At 34.0% G+C, this 20,791-nt stretch overlaps 1 protein-coding gene across 1 annotated transcript in view; it reads right to left on the reverse strand.

Annotated features, from left to right (window-relative positions):
- ZNF326 (zinc finger protein 326) overlaps positions 1-20,791 on the reverse strand; it is a 43,779-nt gene that overhangs the window by 16,001 nt on the left and 6,987 nt on the right. The window contains exons 2-7 of the mRNA XM_044671577.1: positions 14,159-14,194; positions 13,958-14,069; positions 13,500-13,511; positions 12,026-12,028; positions 11,290-11,695; positions 8,579-8,771 (exon numbers count right to left, since the gene is read on the reverse strand). Of these exons, the coding sequence (XP_044527512.1) occupies positions 8,579-8,771; positions 11,290-11,695; positions 12,026-12,028; positions 13,500-13,511; positions 13,958-14,069; positions 14,159-14,194 (762 nt within the window). The remainder of the gene's footprint in view (positions 1-8,578; positions 8,772-11,289; positions 11,696-12,025; positions 12,029-13,499; positions 13,512-13,957; positions 14,070-14,158; positions 14,195-20,791) is intronic.

Below are 20,791 nucleotides of genomic sequence, written 5' to 3' on the forward strand. Positions count from 1 at the left end.
TTAACTTCCTTGTACTGGCTAACCAATTATGTAGTTCATATGGAAATGTTCCTTTGGTAGAGAGAATTCAGGTTTTGTTTGAGGTTTTTTTTTCTGTTTGTTCTTTAAAAAAAAAAAAAGTACCAGCAGCAGTTCAAATACCAAGAAATCATAGAAAGAATCACTCAAGATCTGGCAGCTTCAACTTAAAATGAGGAGATTTTGGAATACAATTTATTAAAAGACAAAAGATAAAGGCTTAGAGTCAAGAATAACTTTCCCTGCAGAGTTGACCATAATCCTACAAGGGAAAAAAAAATGGGCCTCTCTTACACTTCTGATAAAGCCTAGAATTAAGTAGTTTTAAAGTGCAAATAAATTAGAACAGGGGGAAAAGTAAATTTACTTGAAAAATTAAAACAGGCTATAATGAAAATGTAGTACTAATATTCTAAGTGGGAGGAAGAGGGGAGGCTAGTGGAAGAAACAAGGGTCCCTTCAGAACCTAAATGTCCTCAAAGGATATTTAGGGAGTTAAATAAGAAAAAAAGAACCAGGAGCAGTGGACTGCTTCTGTACTAAGGGTTTTAAGAGGAAGGAGAGTAAAAGGTTTAAAGGGTGTAGAAAGGAGGAAGATAAGAGTAGAACTTGATTTTCATAAAAAGAGTATCTGAAGAGAATATACAAAAAATGAAGTATGGTGTGGAGAATGACATGAAATGAACTATACTCTTATCTAAAATAGACAAAGGAGACACACACACACACAACACACACACACACACACACACACACACACACAGAGTTTGGTGGGAAAATATTATTACATTCAACAGGAGAAACAAAATTGGAAAGGGGGGAGGGAAATATTAAGCAAGGAGATAATACCAGGAAGGAATAGTTATAAGCAAGACTTCTTGATTCTGAAGGAAGAATTGAAAGAGAGAATGCTGAAAATATGAGAAATGTTTTCTAAATAAACTGTGATATATCAAAATAATAGAATGTTATTGCCTAGTAAGAAAAAACAAATAACTGCAGAGAACTCTTAGTAGGATGAATTGTGGATATTAATATAGAGTGAAAATAAGAGAACCAAAATAATTTTTACAAGGACAAATAAAATAAAGAACTTTGAAATATTTAAGAATTCTGATCAATTCAATGACCACATCTCCAGAGGACCTATGATGAAACATGTTATCCACCTGCTGACAAATGATGGACTGAAGGGACATAAGGAGATATACATTTTTTAACAAACCCACTGGGTTCAAATCACTTTGACAATTTTTTGCTATTACAGGAAAATCACACACACACACACACACACACACACACACACACACACACACACACAGACACACACACCTTTTTTTTTTAATTGAAATTAGAAGTGGGAAGGAGAGTTAGCAATACTGATGCCAAAAAAGAAGGCCATTGAAATATTTTTTAATGCACAAAAGAGAACAAAAAGGAGTGCAAAAGGAAGCACACACAAGGAGGATAGTTGTTAAAGTGATGTCTGCAATTTATTATATACTTTTTAAAAAAAGTGGTATGAAATGGAATTATGGTTTCATATACAATCCTTTTTATGTTCTACTATGTATACAGAATAGCTCTTTTTTAAATGAAGTTTAAGTACAAAATCTGTTTTCTTTCCTTCAAACCATTTTTCCATTCGGACTTTATTATTTCAGTGCATGGTCTCCGGATTTCATTACAATCTCTGACTAAACCTTGGTGTTAACCTTTGGTGCTTCCCCCTTCTCACTTTTCATAGCTAGTTGAGTTACCATTCTGTCATTTGCAATTTGGCAACTTACCATGAATATATGACGTGTACTCTATACCTAATACCAATCACCATAGTATGGATCCTAATTACCATCTGTCTTCCTCCCTCCAATCATAATTCCCTCCAATTCTTTCTTCATACCATTGCCAGAATAACTTTCGTTACACAAATAGCTAATCATCTCAAGTCTCTCATCATGCTCCTATCCTCCTCCTTACAAAATTAAATAGTTTACATCTGACTAATGTGATAATTAGATTAAGTCTACACTGCCCATCTTTAGATTTAATCACCAAAGGTGAGAGCACCTTCCAATTCTGGGAGGTCCTAACCCACGTGTGTTAGAGTGAGTGAGGAATCAGAATCAACTGATTGCCCCCTAGGCTTTCAATGAGAAAGTGTCTATTGTGATTAGACAGGCAGACTAGGGGAAGGCACTGGAAGAGATGCCTACGTGACCCCTTTAAAAGAGAGAGTTGAGTGAGTGAGGCTGCTTCTGGTTTGGTGAAGGGGACCTAAGGGAGCTTTGCTGGTTAGTGACCAAGACTGTTCCACATGGTAAATTTAAAGACTGAACCTTCCTGAACTTCTATTAAGAAACTTCCTTTTATAGACTCTCTGTGAATGAAGTTTGCTCCATTCACCTCCGGGCCTCATGAGGGTTAAGATCTCCCTGGATTAATTAGTAAGAGAGATTCTTATCTTCTTCCTCTCTCTCTTCTCTCATGTAAATAAACTTCCATAAAAGTCAATTTTGATTTGAGATTATTCTTAATTGAGGATTGATAATAGTTCAATCCTCTGGCGACCATCTTTAATATACTGAACCCATAAAAGCTCTTTTTCACCCTTACACTAAGTAGTAGTTTAAACTACTCTGGCATTCAAAACCATTCATAATTTGGTAGCTTCTCTATCTTTTCCAGCTTTACCTTATATTACTCTCTTTGGACTATGCTCTTTTCCTAAACATATGTCCTATGCTTTCTGGCTCTGTGCATCGTTCAAACTATTTCCTAAACCCCACATATAAATGTATCCCTTTTTTACTACTCAATTCCTACCTATCCTTTAATGATCACATCAAATGTCACCTCCTCCATGACTTTCTCTTGTAACTTTCTAATATACTTATGTTATCATTATTTGCCTTATTCTCCTACTAGAGTCTAAGTTCCATGAGAGCAGAACTGTATCTTATTTACACTATATTTCCCTTAGTTTCTAGCAAAATTGATTGACTATAGTGGGGCCTTATAAAAATGTCTGAGGAAGTTAGGAAGGGAGGCCCTAGGTTCAAATGGCCTCAGACACTATCTAGCTGGGTGATCTTGGGCAAATCACTTGACCACCATTGCCTAGCTGTTACTGCTCATCTGCCTTGGAACCAATATACAATATTGATTCTAAGGCAGAAGGTAAGAGTTATTTTTTTTAAAAAAAGTCACATTGCAGTGAAAGAAACAGAAATGCATAAATACTTACTAAAGAGAAAAATCAAGTTTTTAGTGACCAAAGAAGAAATTATCACAGAGAACAGGATTCTAACTCTTACTAAAGTAGCACGTAAATCCTAGTCAAGAGAGTGAGTTGTCTAAATAAATTCTTGAGGGAGGAATAACTGCTAACACTCTGGCTACAACTTCACCAAAGAGTCTATCTCTAAGAAAATGGAGTGCCCAACTGATAGAAAAAGGATTCTCCCAACATCTACAGCAACCATATGTAGAAGGGCAGTCAGGGATAGTATGCTCCAGCTCCAAAACTTTGATATAACATGAAAGAAATGGTTAAAAAGAATTTGGCTAACATTTCTAGATGATATGTATTATAATAAGAAACAGCATAAGATAGTTACAGTTGAGAGCCAATCTTGGAGTCAGAAAGACCTCAGTTCAAGTCCTGCCTCTGAAATACCCCTATTTAGCCATGTGACAATAGACACTTGTCTTCTTAGTGTCCAAAGCAATTTTTTACATTTTGAAGAAAAGTTATTGACCAGTATTGGTGGAAAATCTTCACACTGAGAATTCCCTATGCTGATGATCACAGGTTAAGCCACTGCATAACTGCAATTGCTCCTGGTATCTCTAGCCTCAAATAGCAAAGATTATAAAAAAATATAGTCAAGTGATTTTTCTGGTATTGTTAAGATATCTTTTGATATGAAAAGATCAGTAGGTGATATTTGTCACTATTCTCAAAACGGGAGCTATTTCCTATGGCCAATCTCTTATTTAGTTTCAGGGAGGCTTGATCATTAGTTGAGATTTGAACATATGAGCTGGACCAGTCCAGTAAGCCAGTATAGCAGAAAGAGCACTGAGCACTGAATCTGGAATCAAGCAAAACTGCGCTTAATTCAAGGCTCTGACACTTCCTTTGTCTGACTGTGGACAAGTCACTCCACCTCACTGGGCTTCAGCTTCCTTATTTGCAAAGTGAGAGAACTGGACTCAAATCAGGTGTCAAAGTCCAGAGCCCAACCAGATAAAAATGTCTGGGAAATGTTTACCAAAATGAATAAAAATGCAATGCAATATATATAATGTTAATTAGTGGTTTTCTAAGATAACATGCAGCCTTTGAGATACCTTTGTGTTTGAGCTGGACACCACAGAGCTAGATGATCTCTAGAGGCCAAAGGGGAAAAAAAAGATAATCTTTAGAAAATTTTCAGTAAGCAAAGAACTGTTTATAAATTAAAATAAGTATTCTTAAACAAATTGGTTATTTATCTTCCTTTTGGGCTTGTTTTGGGATTTCACTGGCATTGGGAGTTCCCATGTCAGTGCCTGTTTTCCTATTTGTAGATAGGCACCTGAGTACACTGAGGTGTGAAAGGGCTTTCCCCATTTAGCTGCACAAGAGTGGATTAGAGTTCTCTATTCACTATCACCCACAGTCTCTCACTTTCCTATTACAAATCATTAAAAGTTTAGATAATAGCAAGAGTAACTAACACTTACACAGTGCTTTCGGATTTGCAATGTGCTTGATATCTATTTGATTCTCACAACAATTCCAGGAGGTAAAAGCTATTATTATCCCTGTTTTACAAGTGAGGAAACTAAGGTTGAGAGGTTCAATGACTTGTTCATGGCCATACAGTTATAAACTGCCAGAAGTGGAGCCTAAATCAAGTCTTCCTGATTCCAAGCCCAGTACTCTAACCACTATATGACCTCACTGATGCCTTACGTCTTCAGAATATGGGAGTCAATTAAGTATGTTAGGAGAATCTTCTGTAACTTGGCAGAAAATGAAACAATATAAATAAACAGATAATGAAGTGAAATTTCCATTTTTTAAGCTGGTGAAATACAGCCTTTCCAATTAGCGATTCAAAGAAAATTCGATCTCTTTTTTCCTCACTTCTCCTCCATCACATCTATTCTTATTCCTTTAGGTTTCTTTGCCTTTTCCTTGAAAAACAAAAGTATTGACATCAGGACATGTAAGAGAGAATGTAACATAGATTTGCCTAAAATCTTGAAAATCTAAATAAAAAAAGAATGAAAATAAAAACCTGCTCCATACTACCATCTTTACAATATAGTCAGGAAAGTAGCAGGAAGCTCCAAATTCACAAGACAAGAATATGAAAAATATAAAAAACGAGCTAATAATAAATTACCTGAGGTTTCAGATGGCTACCAACAAATGTACAAAGTATCAAGGAAGGTGTAATAAGGATTTTAACCCAAATAATCTAATTTTATCTCAGAGATAAGGATATGATATGATAACACTTATTAATGAAATATGATGCTGGAAAGGCAAGTTCAAGTAAATACAACATAGTTGAAGAAAACAAGAGTCAAAATGTATTTATTAAATATAGATTAAGTAAGGTAAAGGGGGTGGTGGCACATACGGAGAAATATAATTAAAAATGTGTGAATAAAGATCAAGTGAGAGAGAAAAAGAAGCAAAATTATCATTGACATAGTCTATAAACCACCTCAACAGATAAAATAAATGAGAAAGTGAAAAAACAGATCAAATCTGGCACTGAGGCATAATGTAGTAGTGATTGAGAGCTTCAATTAACCAGACATCTTCTGGAGTTCTCATTCAGCCAAATTAAAATAGCTAATAATTCCCTGCTTGTATGAAAGAACCAGTGACCAAAATTCCAGATCTGGTTCTGCTGTCCACAACAAGAAGGAATCAGGTATAGGAGAAGAAATAATGGGAATCTTATTGAGGAAGTTACCCTTCCATTTCAAAAATTTCCAAAAAAAATCAAAATCTGAATGGATCTCAAGAATCATCTAGTATAACCTTTACCCCCAAAAAATTCTCCTTATAACATACAAATAGTAATCTAACTTGCCTGATGCCCTCTGAAGAAAGTCTATTCTACTTTTGGATAGTTCTCATTGTTACAAGTTTTTCCTCACATTAAGCTTAAATTAAGTCTCTGAAAATTCTACCCAATGCTCTTAGTTCTGCTCTCTGAGGCCAAACAGGACCAATGTTCATTCATTCAATCATCATTTATTAAATGCCTACTTATGTGTCATGCACTGGGCTAAGCACTAGGGACACAAAAAGAGGTAAAAAACAGTCCCTATGATCAAGCAGCTTACAATCTAATGTGAGAGATAACATTTTCTTCCAGGGTTGTCATGAAGAAAGAAGAACACTAGACTTGGCCCTCCCTGGGAAAGAAGTGAAATTCTAAGGAATGCCACTTAGGCTTTCAATAAGAAAAGTTCTAACAGCAGAGTTGTCTAAAAGTGGAAAGGCCATGTGACACTGGGCAAGTCAGTTAACCCCCATTGCCCAGTACACAGTACTGATTCTAAGGTAAGGTAAGGGCTTAAAACAAACAAACAAATAAATAGATAGATAGATAGATAGATAGATAGATAGATAGATAGATAGATGAATGAATAAATGAATGAATGAGTGAATGAATAGATGAATAAATGAGTGAATGAATAGATGAATAAATAAATAAAATGAAATAAAATAAATAAAAAATAAAAGTGGAAAGGCTGCCTGAGAAGACATATGTCCTTTAAAGGAAGTCTTTCAAGCAAAGACTAGATGACCACTGGGTTGAATTTGTTGTAGAGGGAAATTTAAGTACAAGTTAGACTACCTTCCCTTTAAGATTCCATCCAACTCAGAGATTCTGTGATGTCCATTCAGCATTTGCTCCAAAAAACACTCTCTCCTAGCTTCAGTCTTTTCCTTTCCCACTGGCTTCTTGCCATCTGCCTCATCATGCTCAGGTCTCCTTAATCCTAAAAAGTCTTTACCTAACCCTTCTATTTTAACTACTATCTCTTTGCTAAACTTCCTAAAAAATGACTGTCTAAACTCAACATCTCCATTTCATTGCCACTCAATTCTCTCTTGCATCCCTTGCAATCTAGATTCTACTCTTAGCATTTTCCTAAACTAATTTGTCAAGAATCACATATGAGCTTGGCAAATCCAAAAACAACCCTCCTCATTCCACTTGAACCAAACACTGGAACCGGTAAATATCAAATATCAGGCTCTTGAAATTATACTACCTTCAAAGTCCAGAATCTTGAAAATCTACACTTTGATTACAATATCCTTTCCAACCTTCTCTTTTATGTAAACAAATTTCTTCCTTATTATGACCTTTGGTCCCTTGGACAATTTATATAACCCTCAATCCATTTATGCAACTATAAAGCTATATTATTATCCCCAACTTTTTCTGTAAAGTTAGTGCCTGGATTTTTGTCTTCCTTTCCATCCACCCAAATCCCTGGCACTAACACTCTGGGCCATCAACATTTATAATGATAACCCCTTAATAAGACAATAACATGGTTCCACAACCAATTCAATTTCAATTTTGTGATGATCTCAAAGATCAAATTTAATAACATTTCCTTCCCCAAGAACTTACTCTCCTTGAAGACTGAAGCATTCAATATTTTTGCCAACTCATACCTACAGCATACTCTCCTTATTCTTTTTCTAACAAATTGTTCATTGACTCCACATCCATTGTCTTGGACCTATGTTTCTTCTCTCTCTTCACTCTTCTTTGCCAAACTTATTCACTGATTCAATGACTACTTCTATTCAGATGAATCTTCTCATTTGGCAAGAAATACAAAAGCAATAATTTCATAAATACCAGGGCACTAAAACAGAATAATTTACATTCAGTGAGAATTCATATATGTTCTTAGGAAGGTCATGTACTGCTAAATAAGAAGTGCCAAGTTTTTAATGAGGCTTTGATGCTCTTTATTGCTTAATCAATATAGTAAATGCAAATGTATTTATATCAAATTAAAGTAATCAATCATAAAATCTGAGGGATGGTCAAGAAATATCCTAGTGAAACTTGGAAGTAAAAAAATTAATCCTTCAAAATAAAAATTATCCCAAAAGCCAGAAAAAAAATGTTTGTTTAGAATTTTAGTCATAATACAGAGTAAGAAGGAAGACATGTTACTAAATATATTTTCCTACTGCATCTGAACAAATATGTCTAAAAACTAGGTAGAACTGAAAAACTGAAAATCAAACTTGCTAAATTTAATTTGCTGAAAACATCCCCTGTGTCTTATTGAAACCAATTTAGTTTATTATAATTTTTTACTGAAAAACTGAAAATCTTTTTGAAATCTTAGGCATTTGTCATGTTTAAGAACTAAATTTCAATACAATTAATACTGAATACAAGATAATTTTGTCAATTCAAATGTCTATATAAAAAGTTTGTGCAATCCTAGCTGGAATAAATAAAAAAAATTCCTTTAAAAATAAAAAGAATTTCATTTAACTACTTACTGGGTGTTTTTTTCTGGTTTATCTTCTCAATCAGTTTTGTCAGTTTGAATTTCTTGATAAATGTCCCTCCAGGCTTACTACATGGCTGCATCGATTTTCTCTTGATTCCTCTTGCAGCATTCCTCTTACTGGGTTTGTTATGATAATCTACAACAATTCCAGGTCTATGCATGCCTCCGAAATCACCCATATGCTGTAAATTTGTGAATTCAATAATTATTAGGAAATTATCTAATACAAAAATATCAATTCATACACAAACTACACATTTCCTATGTTTTTGTTTACTCATGAAAACTCCCCAGAATGTTTATTTTGATATATGCAGCACCCTGGAAATACATTAAATGGATCAGTATATATTTTCACCACCAGTAGAACAAATATGGATATTTCCTACCTATTCATTGGATTTCTGAAATTCAAAAGGATTAATCCAGATCATGAACATGCCTATCAAAAGGCTAAAACTTGTACAACTCTCTCTGACAACTCCTCTTCAGAGTTCCCAATTGAACTATCCCAAGAAAATAACTTACAGTGAATTTTTAATTTTCTAAAACTGCCTATTAGTAGGCAGAAAAGGCCCTTGTATTTGTAACTTTATGAAAGAAAAAAAAGCTACTGAAATCAATTAGGATTTTCATAGGACAAAGATCCAGAGCTGAAGACCATCTAGTCCAAATCACCTCCCCTCCCAATTCCTCCATTTTACAGATGAGAAAACAGATCCAGAGAGATTAAGTGACCTGCCCAGTGTCATGCAGGTTTAAAACAGGATCATGTATTACCCTCCTGATACAGCAATGAATAAAGAGTAATCACATCTCATCTATTCTGTGAGCATTCCTCACCTGGAAAAGATTCTTAACTGGTTTCATATTTAAAAAAAAAAAAAAAAAGAAAAAAAGAAAAGAAAAAAGCTTATAGATGAACAGAAGTGCAACTAACCTGTTCCTCCTATTCCTTCCTCTTCTCTAGGCACTACCAAAACCCCCAGTAGCCAGATGCCTCACAGTTTTATTTAAACAACTATACCCTTCAAATTCAAGACACTGGAGTAATCTGAAGAGAAGAAACCAATGGGAACTGTACAAGTGCTATGGGGGAGGAGGGAAGAGGGAAGAAAATCTTATTGGTTTATTTAAATCATTGAAAGAAGGGAAGAAAGAAAAGCCCATTCAGACTGGACTGGTGAATCCAAAGAGCAGAAATATCTGTTTTACTGCCATGAAAACAAAACTGATATTTTTTAAAAGTACTATTTTAAAGATGAAATCCCACCAAAAAATCTTAAAATAGGAAACCAAACCATGTAGAAAATATTTTTGACATTTTATAATTTTTAACACAAGTTTTATAATGTCGTTGGCTTTCACAACTTTTGCAATTCCTCTTATTTACAAAGTGTAGTGGTACATAAACTATAGCTATATTGTTTACAATTGTGTGTTATGCATGTGAACTCTATCTAACCTAATTAACAACTGAACAAAAGTATCCAAGAAGACCTACAGGTTCACGATTTTAAAAAATCCTCAATTAACCATTAAAGGTGCAATGCATTTTACATAAGATAATAGTTAACTGCTATAAATGCAAGATTTCTACATAAGGACAAGAAGTTATATTGAAGTACCATTGCATATTAACAATCAAAATGTACCTTCCTATATTTTTGCTCAAAAGTATTTTCCTTTGAAAATAAAGAAGAGCATCTGACTTATAAAAAACTCATTTCTTTAAAACAGTATAACAATGACAGATACAATATTCTTGTATGACCAAGCTACATTATAACCCTCAAATCTATATATACTTACTATAAAGAATTTTTTGTCACTCAAGTTCCTTATGAATACATATATAAATAAGAAATAACTTCTAAATTATATATTTTGAAATTAAACAACTAGAAGACCTATTAAAATGTATTCATTTAAATGTTAACTTACATATGACATAATATTTATTATAAAGTACAATCACATGTTAAGGCAATCAAAATATTAAGCTACTTGTAGATAAGAAATTACTCCTCAGTGGTAAAACTAGTTATACACAGGTAAATCAATGAAACATAGTAACAGACTGCATTAAAGAAATTAAAACTAAACAAAGAACAGCATCATACAACCCACTTTACACATCTTCTCCAAGTTCCCCAACCCACTTCTACCCCACTGTAGATATATGATTAAGCAAAAATGAAATGGTTCTAACTTTTAATCTTTATTATTTAATGTGGAATCTGTAGAGAATTATGCTTGCCAGAGTTTGATCAGCAAAACAAACGTTTTTTGGGTCATACATTGCACCTTTAACCTATTCAAAACCTCAAAAGGTTTCAGAGTTACCTTTTACAATAATCCAAGAATATCACACTAGCAAAAATGCTAGTGTTTACAAGGAAAAAATGCAACTCCTTTTAACCCCTTTTAGACCAAACTGTATCATCCTCACCTTTCCAATAAAAGGATTTGGCAAAACTTTATGAACTACTCCTCTCCTACTACCATTCATTTTCAAAGCAATACTAGAAAACACACTTTGTCAACTTAAGAAGAATTTGTTTACAACTCAGCTTGTGCTTGGTCAAAGTACAGTGGGCTGGCTGAACACGGTGTGTGATCCATATTAAAACTATGGTCTTGAAAGGGTTTAAAAGAGTGACTAGCGAAAAGAATCTGAAAAGATTCTGTTGTACTTACTCCTCGGCCTCGGCCTCTGCCTGTTGATGGTCCTCCAAAAGCATCATAGTTTCTGCTTCCAAACGTACTTTCAGGATAAGCAGGCGTTCCTCTCCCCCGAGAGCCTACAGGTGCAGGCTTCATATGGGGTGAAGAAAAACTGCTGTAGGAAGAGTAACTCTCTCTTTCTCTGTCCTCCATAAACCCAGGCCTCAATTTTGAACGGGAGTAAGGTGCTTCCCAGCTAGACCCGCCCTGGTTTCTACCTCCGAAAGAGTCAAGGCTATTCCGGTAGGAGCTCTCAAATCGACCACCATAACTACCTCCGAAGCGGCTTTGTTCGGGTTCATTAAAACCATAGCCAGATCTGTACAGATCTCGCCCACCCAGAGAAGACCCGGAGTCGTCAGACTCATAAGGTCCAAACCTGGAAAAGTTGCACAGTGAGGGAAAAAAAAAAGGTAAGCTTACTAATGTTAGACATTTCAAAAGACAAATTATCAGTTGACATTTATCAACTAAAATTCAGTTATGCTATACTGATTTGTACAATTCTATTTTTGTTTTAACTTGATTAGGGCTGGGCAATTCAGCACATGACCAGATAGAAAGCTATCTGAGCCAAGTTCTAAGAGTCAAGTTTAATAAGCCTTAACTTGATGTATCTACTCAGTGGCTTTTCTATTCAAAAGAAAATGTTTTTCTGTCACTGTTCAAGCCCAGCCCTAGTCTCAGGAGAAAAAAAAAAAAACGTCACCTGCTAAAGTTCACCAGCTACTCAATTAATTCTTCCTTTTTTGAACTCGTGCCTAACATTGAAACATACACAGCATTTACAACACCTTAATTTTTTGGGAAGCTATCCTTGACTACACAGACATAGGCTATTTAGAACACAGAACTGATCCTTATAAACACCCAAAAGTCTGTCACAGAACCATTTGATTGCCTCTGCAGCAGTCTAAAATTGTGTATACTATCCCTGTTAACAAAATTTAACAATCTGCCAATCTTCAAGGTCAAGGTCAATAATCAATCCTCGAGTCACTTTCCACTTGTAGACTAGTAAGTCTAACAAATCCAAAAGGATAAGGCACATAATACAGGACTGAAAAATGAACTCTAACTCCAATACATGCCCTCCACCTATAAAATTTCAAGGCAGATGGGAAAATATGCATTGTGAATGATGAACAGAATATGTCATCAATTACATTAAAATAATTTCCTGGCAAAAAAATTTACAATCCCCTGAAACTTTCCTAAGGATAGGAGCATATAATCTCCTCACATTTTAATAAAGAGAAATTCAGCAGAAATCAAAACAAACCCCTTTTTATCATACAGCTCTAGACTAACAAATCACTCATATTTATATGATCAAACTAATTGCCAAGAAACTTTTAGAAACGTGATTTACAAGTACTGCTTGATATTTTATTTAGAAGTTAGTTTTATGAAGAAAAGTCCCAAATTACACGCGAAAACAACAGAAAATGTCTATAGAAATGGTCCATGCACATGTTCAAAGCAATATAGTAATAACAGACATCTTAAAATATTAAAGTATGTTACATTATTTCAATCATTTACAGATTACTAAATGGAAGGTACTATTTACTTCAGAAACCGAGCAAGGACAAAATATATATATATATACATATATATTCCCCTAAAAAAAAACTTACAACTATAAAACACTAATACAGCCAGCACACATTAAGCATCAGGGGAAAAGTAAACACCAATCCAGTCCACCACTGAGGAACCCAGATCCTACAATTTACAAATAAGGACACCATTTTCCCTTTCCTCCTACCTAGTTTTACTTACATTCAATAGGATTCTTTATGCCTTAAGGGACTGCAGACCCCTTTTTTTCAGAATGTGATTAACCTACAACTTGGAGGTATTCAACTACAGCTTTCTTCCATAGTAGAAACATTTAAATATAAATAACACTGTGTCTAAATTAAAAATAAACAAGACTATAGTATTTACAGTTTTATTATATGCTACTATTCTAGAGCTTATGTGTTTTTGGTGTAAGCAGTACCCGCCAATAAAATAACCTGGATATGATTTAAAGAAAAGAAAAAGTTTAATATTACAATGTACTCTTACAATTATACATTAAAATCAAAAATATGAATAACTATCTTAAATGTTCCTTAGATCTGGAATATTGCTAAACAATTTAAAATCATCCTAGTTAAAAATGCTCCTGCTACTTACTCCCCCCACTCCCATTCAGAGTAGATTGAGAAAAATAATTAACAAAGCTTCAAAAAATATCAATACCAATAACAGAAGGACCAAAGCTATCTTTGATCATACCTGACTGTGGCACTTAGTTTGAGAAATAGATAATGGTTATAATTAAGTTGGCAATTGGTTTGATAAGACAATGGCTAAAATTAAGTTGTATTTAAGAAAGACATTATTTTATAAACATTACTATTCTTAGTTACTTGGGATTTCCCGGTAACAAAAAAATTACATTTGCCAGTAATCTTTTTTTTTTAATTCACACAGCTTTTAGAGAGGCATAACAGTTTTTGATTGACTGCCAACTTGTTGATGACAAGTATAAGACAATATACCTAAGGAACACTTAAGTTAAAAAGAATTTCTTCTGAATCTTAAATTAAGACGTTGAAACATTTGGTCAAGTGATTAAGTGATTTACCTGCTACCCCCACCACCACCACTGTAACTGTCCATGTCATATGACTGGTTTAGGTAGGAGTCCATGGATCTTGGACCCCCATAGGAGCCATGGCCATAGTCTCGATCCATTCCTATAAAAATTAAAAAGAAACTAAATTAAGCTCACCTTTACTGGCACTCAAATGAAGAATTTTTAAATAAATATCTTTAAATCTCAGACCTCCATAAGATCCATGGCCATAATCCCGATCTATTCCTAAAAGAGAGGGGGGAAAAAAAGGTCAGTACTGCTCACTCCAAAAGTCAACAGTTTGTTTCTAGAACTCATACAAATTCAAGATTATCACAAAATGAGCTGTCCTTTGAATCTGACCCTGGGGTTCATTAAGCTGTTTATGAATTTCAAAAAGTAAAACCATAGCTCAACCCCAGCATGCTGATAAGCAACAAAGAAAAACAATACTCACATTATACAGTTTTTCTCTAGCAATAAGTGCATTTAAATCTACTGCTTTAAATAAATCTTAACAGAAAAAATCCAATCATCCACCTAAGATAACAACTTACAATAATTGTTTCTGCACATTAACTGAACCAGATTCAATGCTTTCAAAACAACAAATTAAAGAAAAATAGTTCCATTAGATTTTCCTAAACAATTTATCTATTTGAAGGAAAAAAGTTGCCCCAAATTCTATGCCTTCTCTTTATTTTATTGGTCTGCACAAAACAATCCAAACCACCAAAACTCAAATATTCTAAAAATTGCATTTTGGCCAAAAATTTCAACTTCTTTCAACTAATATTTCTAAGTCCTGCAGATTGAGAATGTGATTCCTAGAAATGTAGTTATTGTAATAAGATTCCATAATAAACTAAAACAGCAGTTCACCAATTTTTAGTCTTGGGACCCTTTACATTCTTAAAAATTTTTGAGGACTCTCAAAGTTTATGTGGGTTATATCAACATATAGTGCATTAGAAATTAAAATGTCTCATTATTAGTATGGAAATTGTTTTGACCTTATGGAACCCCTGAAAGGATCTCAGACCCCCAGAGACTCCCAAATCATGCTTTGAGGTGACTAGATAGTAGATGGACATAGTACCAGGTCTGGAGTCAGTAAAACCCGAGTCAATCCAGTCTCAGGCATTTACTTACTATGTGAACCTGGGCAAGTTAAATAAGCTGTTTATACCTCAGTTTCCTCAACTGTAAAGTGGAATAATAATAGCCCCTACCTCCCACGGTTGTTATGATATTATAATAATAAAGGACTTATTTAGCACAACTTTCTAGCACTATATAAATGTTAGGTATAATGATGGTGATGATTAAAATTGGAGGTTCCAAGGAGTATATGAGACTAGAATCCTAACTAAATCCTACCTTTGACCCTGAGAAGAGGTATAATAGATAAAATATCATTTGAAATTACTAAATTATAATTCCATTTAAAGAAAAAAATGAAAAAAGGAACAATGGACAATTTTCAGATTCATATACTTGTCAAATGCAAAACAAATTAGTCATTACCTAATATTTATATTTTATAATCCTTTCCTACTAAAGAGTAGCACAGACAAGACAAATATACAGGTTTGTTTTTTTTTTTTAAATGAAAAAAAGATCCTATTATAAATCTTTAGACTCTACTCAAGACACCTGCAGGACAGCTGGGTAGCTCCGTGGATTGAGAGCCAGGCCAAAGATGGGAGATTCTAGATTCAAATCTGGGCTCAGATACTTCCTAGCTATGTGCCCCTGGGCAAGTCACTTAACTCTCATTGCCTAGCCCTTACAGCTCTTCTGCCTTGGAACCAATATACAATACTGGTTCTAAGATGGAAGATAAGGGTTTTAGGGGGAAGAAAAACTGCACCTGCCCCCACCAAAAAAAAAAAATTCTAACTTTTTTCTCTAAAAAAATTCTACATTTCCCTTCAAAGAATATTCTTGGAGCTAGGCCCAGTTATTTGGAGGGGGGAGGAGGATGTTTTTGAAGCAAGTGGGAGTGGAGCAGTCAGACCAACTTGAATCTATATAGTATCTTCCACTTTCCGCCTCAAACTGCCTGCCTCTGTCCTCATGGTACTGTTTTGGAACTTCTATTAAGGACAAAATAATATTATAGTGAGCAACCCAAACCTGCACTTTTTTAGTTCAAACAGTGTGACATAATGACTGAAGCAGGTACCAGAATTAGACTATAATATAATTAGGATATATTAACAAATATCAAACAGAACCTAGATAATGTTAATATGTGGTCAACAGGAATCATGATTTTTCGTTTATTGGTTCCTATTTCAATTTGAGTTCAACACGACTGGACTAGAGTTGGTTGTAGAGTCAGGAAGAACAAGTTCAAGTAACCATTCTGACTCTAAGCTGGGTGATCTAGGGCAAGTCATCTAAAAAACTCATTAGGCTTGTTTCCACATCTGAAATTGGGAATAATAAACACTTGCAATATCAATATCAAAGAGTTGCTAGAGACTCAAATAAGAACATATAAGTCAAATCAACATGCACTTCTCAAGTACCTATTAGGATTTCCATACGTTATACAACCTAATCCATGCCAAATTTGGCAAGTGTTATAGAAATATATGCACTGTTTGCCAGTGGTGTGACATAAGACGGCTAATTTCATGAATAACAAGATTTATATGATATAACTTCCCTAACTTAAATAGCTTTTTATAGTTTATGAAACATTATCACATAAAGCTGGAAAAAATTTCACATATATTCCCAATAACAGATTATTTTGTTCTAAGGACCAGCCTAGCCAACTAGAAAGGGGCTAATTGCCAGTAGATAAGCCATAAGGTGAAGAATTTTTGGACCATGACAACTTACGCTACAAAGCAAAATACTAAATTATTCTTAGCCCTACTTCTGCAGCAACAGATACAGAGGAAGAGGGAATAAAAGTGCTTAACATAACAACACACTAATTTAATTACAGAGACTCCAAATTTGAGCTTAAATATCCAACTAATCCATTACTCAAGAAATGTGAGAATCATGAAAATTCTACCAATAAAGCAGAAATACCCTCTACCTAGAGACAGTGGAAGTACATCTAAAAAAATCCCCAGGGCAACTAGGTGGCTCAGTGGATAGAGAGCCAGACCTGGAGACTGAAGGTCCTGAAGTCAAATCTGATCTCAGACACTTCCTAGGTATGTGATCTTCAGCAAGTTGCTTAACCCCAATTGCCTTGCTCTTACTAGTATCTTCTCTTGGAACCAATAATTAGTATCAATTCTAAGATGGAAGGCTTAATAAAAGTCAAATAAGAGAGGCAAAGGAAAAATTAGGGGGAAAAAAGAAGATAAATGCAAGAAAATTATGAAGAGAAAGTAAACAAATTGGAAGAATTGATACCAAAATGTAAAGGAAAAGGTAACTCCTTAAAAATTAGAATTGGGCAAGGGGAAGCTAATAAGACATCAAGAGATAATAAGACGAAATCAAAATAATGAAAGAAGAGAAAAGAATGTGAAATATTTCATTAGAAAACCAAGTGATTCCTAGAAAACAGAATGAGAAGAGATAATATGAGAATTGTTAGACTACATCTTATGATCAAAAAAAGAGCCTGGACACTATACTTCAATATATTCCTAAGGAAAACGGAACTGAAATTCTAGAACTAGAGGATAAAACAGAAATTGGAAAATCCAATGATGACTGCCTGAGATTCCTAGATGAAAACTCACAATTATAGCTAAGTTTCAAAGCTCCCAAGTCAAGGAGAAAATACTATAAGCAACTAGAAATAAGCAATTTTAATATTAAGGAGCTACAGTCAGGATAACAAGATTTAGCAGCTATTACATTAAAAGACTGAAGAACAAAGAGTATATATTTAAAAAAAATTTTTTTTAAACCTTTACCTTCTGTCTTAGAATTAATACTGGGTATTGGTTCCAAGGCAAAGAATGGTAAGGGTGAGGCAATGGGGGTGGGGGGTGGGGCGAGGGGAGTGAGAATGTTAAGTGTCTTGCCCAGGGTCACACAGCTAGGAAGTGTCTGAGAACAGATTTAAATTCAGGACCTCCCTTCTCTGGGCCTGACTCTCAATCCACTGAGCCACACAGTTGCCCTGCAAAAAGTATATTTTAAAGAGAAAAGGAGCTTGGTTTGCACCAAGAATAACCCATCCAACAAAACTGACTGTAATCCAGCAGGGGGGAAATGGTATTTAATGAATTAAAAGACTTTTAGATATTCTTAAGGAAAAAGACAAAAACTGAACAGAAAATATGTTTTATAAAAATCAGGAGAGGTGTAGGAAAATAAACATGAAAGACTAATTTTAAGGGATTTAATAAGGTTAAACAGTTTACTTCTTATATGGGAAAATGTTACTTGAAACTGAAGAATATTATCATTAGTAAGGAAGTTTGAAAGAGTACACATAGATATAAGGTTTGGAGTTGAGGATGATATGATCCTAAAAAATAAAATTGGGTAGGGAAAGGTAAAATGAAGTAAAGTATATCATATAAAAGGGGCATGTGGAAGAACTTTAATATTGGTGGTGAGAAGATAGTGGAGGGCAGGTAGTGGAGGAACCTTATTCTCAGCAGAACTTGATTAAAGATGGAATAACGTATACATCAAGTAGGATATAAAAGTCTTCTTTTTTTTCTTAAAACCCTTACATTCCGTCTTGGAATCAATACTGTGTATTGGTTCCAAGGCAGAAGAGTGGTAAGGACTAGGCTAAGGGGGTTAAGTGATTTGCCCGGGGTCACGCAGCTATGAAGTGTCTGAGATAAGATTTGAACCCAGGACCTTCTGTCTCTGGGCCTGACTCTCAATCCACTGAGCCACCTAAAAGCCCACTAAAAGTCTTTGTAAGAGAAAAAAGAGGGCAAAAAAATAAAAAAAAAGAGGATAAGCAATAAACTCTTAGAAGGGGGTGCAGATTTGTGAGGCAGTGATGAGAAGAGGTAAATTAGATTTCTGAATATAATGGAGTAAAAAGAAAAAGAAAGAAGAAGCAGTGAGGAAAAAAGGATGGAGAGAAATATACAACTAACAATTATAATACTGAATATGATTAAGATGAACACACCCATAAAATAGAAATGGATAGTAGAATGGATCCAAAATCAGAACCTGACAATATGTCATTTACAAAAAACTATTCCATACTAAGAAAAAGAAAGGGGAATCAGTAGAATAGATTAGATAACACAATAATAATTATAATAACTTTGTGTTTGATAAAAATAAAGATTTAAAATTTGGGGTTAAGAATCCTTATTAGGCAAAAATTATTAGGGAAAACTAGAAAGCAGTCCAGCACAAATTTATTTAAAATAGAGCAAAACCTTACACATCATTTACCAAAATAAGGTCAAAATGGATATTTAACCTATACATAAAGGGAGATATAAGTACCTTAGAAAAACATGGAAGTTATTACTTATCATATTTATGGATGATTTATGAATAAGAACAATGTCAGAGGCAAAATGGATAATTTTGATTACATTAAATTAAGATGTTTCAATACAAATAAAACCAATATAGCCAAGATTAAAAGGAAAGCAGAAAATGTGAAAAAAAAATTTATAAATATTTTCTTGGGAAAAGATCATATATATGTGTGAATGTATATGTATAAATATATACAGAGAGAATTTTTGTCAAATTTATGAGAATATGAATCAATCCCCAAATGATAGTCAAAGGATATGAACAGGCAATTACTAGAAGAAATCAAAACTATGTCGCATGAAAATGCTCTAAATCATTAATGACAAGAGAAATACACTTTAAAACAACTTTGAGATAGTATCTCACACCTATCAGATTAGCTAAAACGAAAGGAGAAAATGATAAATGTTGGAGTAGGATATAGAAAAATTGAGACACTGTTGATGAAACTGTGAAATGATTCAACCATTTTAGAGAGCAATCTGGAATTATGTTCAAAGAGTTAAAAAATTGCATATACCCTTTGACTCAATAATACTACTATGGGGGGGAGGTGGAGTTCTAAAATATTTATTTTACACATACATAATTTATTTTATATAGATATCTCTTTGTGTTGGCAAAACTAGAAATTGAGTGGATGTCCACTAAGGAAAGGCTGAATTAAGATTGTGATGGAATACTACTATGCTCTAGTAAATTATGAGATTGATTTTAGAAAAACCACAAACAGACTTGCATGAAATAATTAAGAATAAAATAAGCAGAGCCAAGAGAAAGTTGTATACAATAACAGCAATAATGTTTGAAAAGTTAACTGTGAATGACTAAGCTATTCTGAGTAATATAAAGTCAGTAATATTCAAGTCAGCTATAACGGACATATGAAGATGCTATCCATCTCCAGAGAAAGAATTAATTGATATTTGGAAGTATGGTTTTACCTATTTATGTGCCAAATTTTGGCCTTCTCTAGTGCAGGATTGGGAGAAAGGAAGACAGTCCATTAATATAACTTAAAATGTCACAAAAAAATTAAATTAAAATTTTTAAAAATTTTTAGTGATGATCCTTTAGCTCATAGAATAAAAAATATAATCCTTAGCTTAACATTTAAGACTGGGTCCAGCCTAACTGTTCAGCCATTTTTTTTAATGTTTTCTTTCAAATTATATAACTGCCAAAATAGGTGACTAGCCACTGAGCAAGTTTATTCTATACTTTCCCATTTCTAACCATTCATACAGACATTCTTCAATGTCTGGAATAGACCCCTTTTAAATCTTAATATAGATGTTGAAATCCTCTTCCATCAAATTTCAGATCAGAAATCATTTTCTCCTTGAATCCTTCCTTGATTCCCCTGCCCCAACTTAAAAACAATTTCTC

This window comes from Gracilinanus agilis, chromosome 4 (genome assembly GCF_016433145.1).
Source record: "Gracilinanus agilis isolate LMUSP501 chromosome 4, AgileGrace, whole genome shotgun sequence".
In the NCBI taxonomy this organism is placed as follows: domain Eukaryota; kingdom Metazoa; phylum Chordata; class Mammalia; order Didelphimorphia; family Didelphidae; genus Gracilinanus; species Gracilinanus agilis.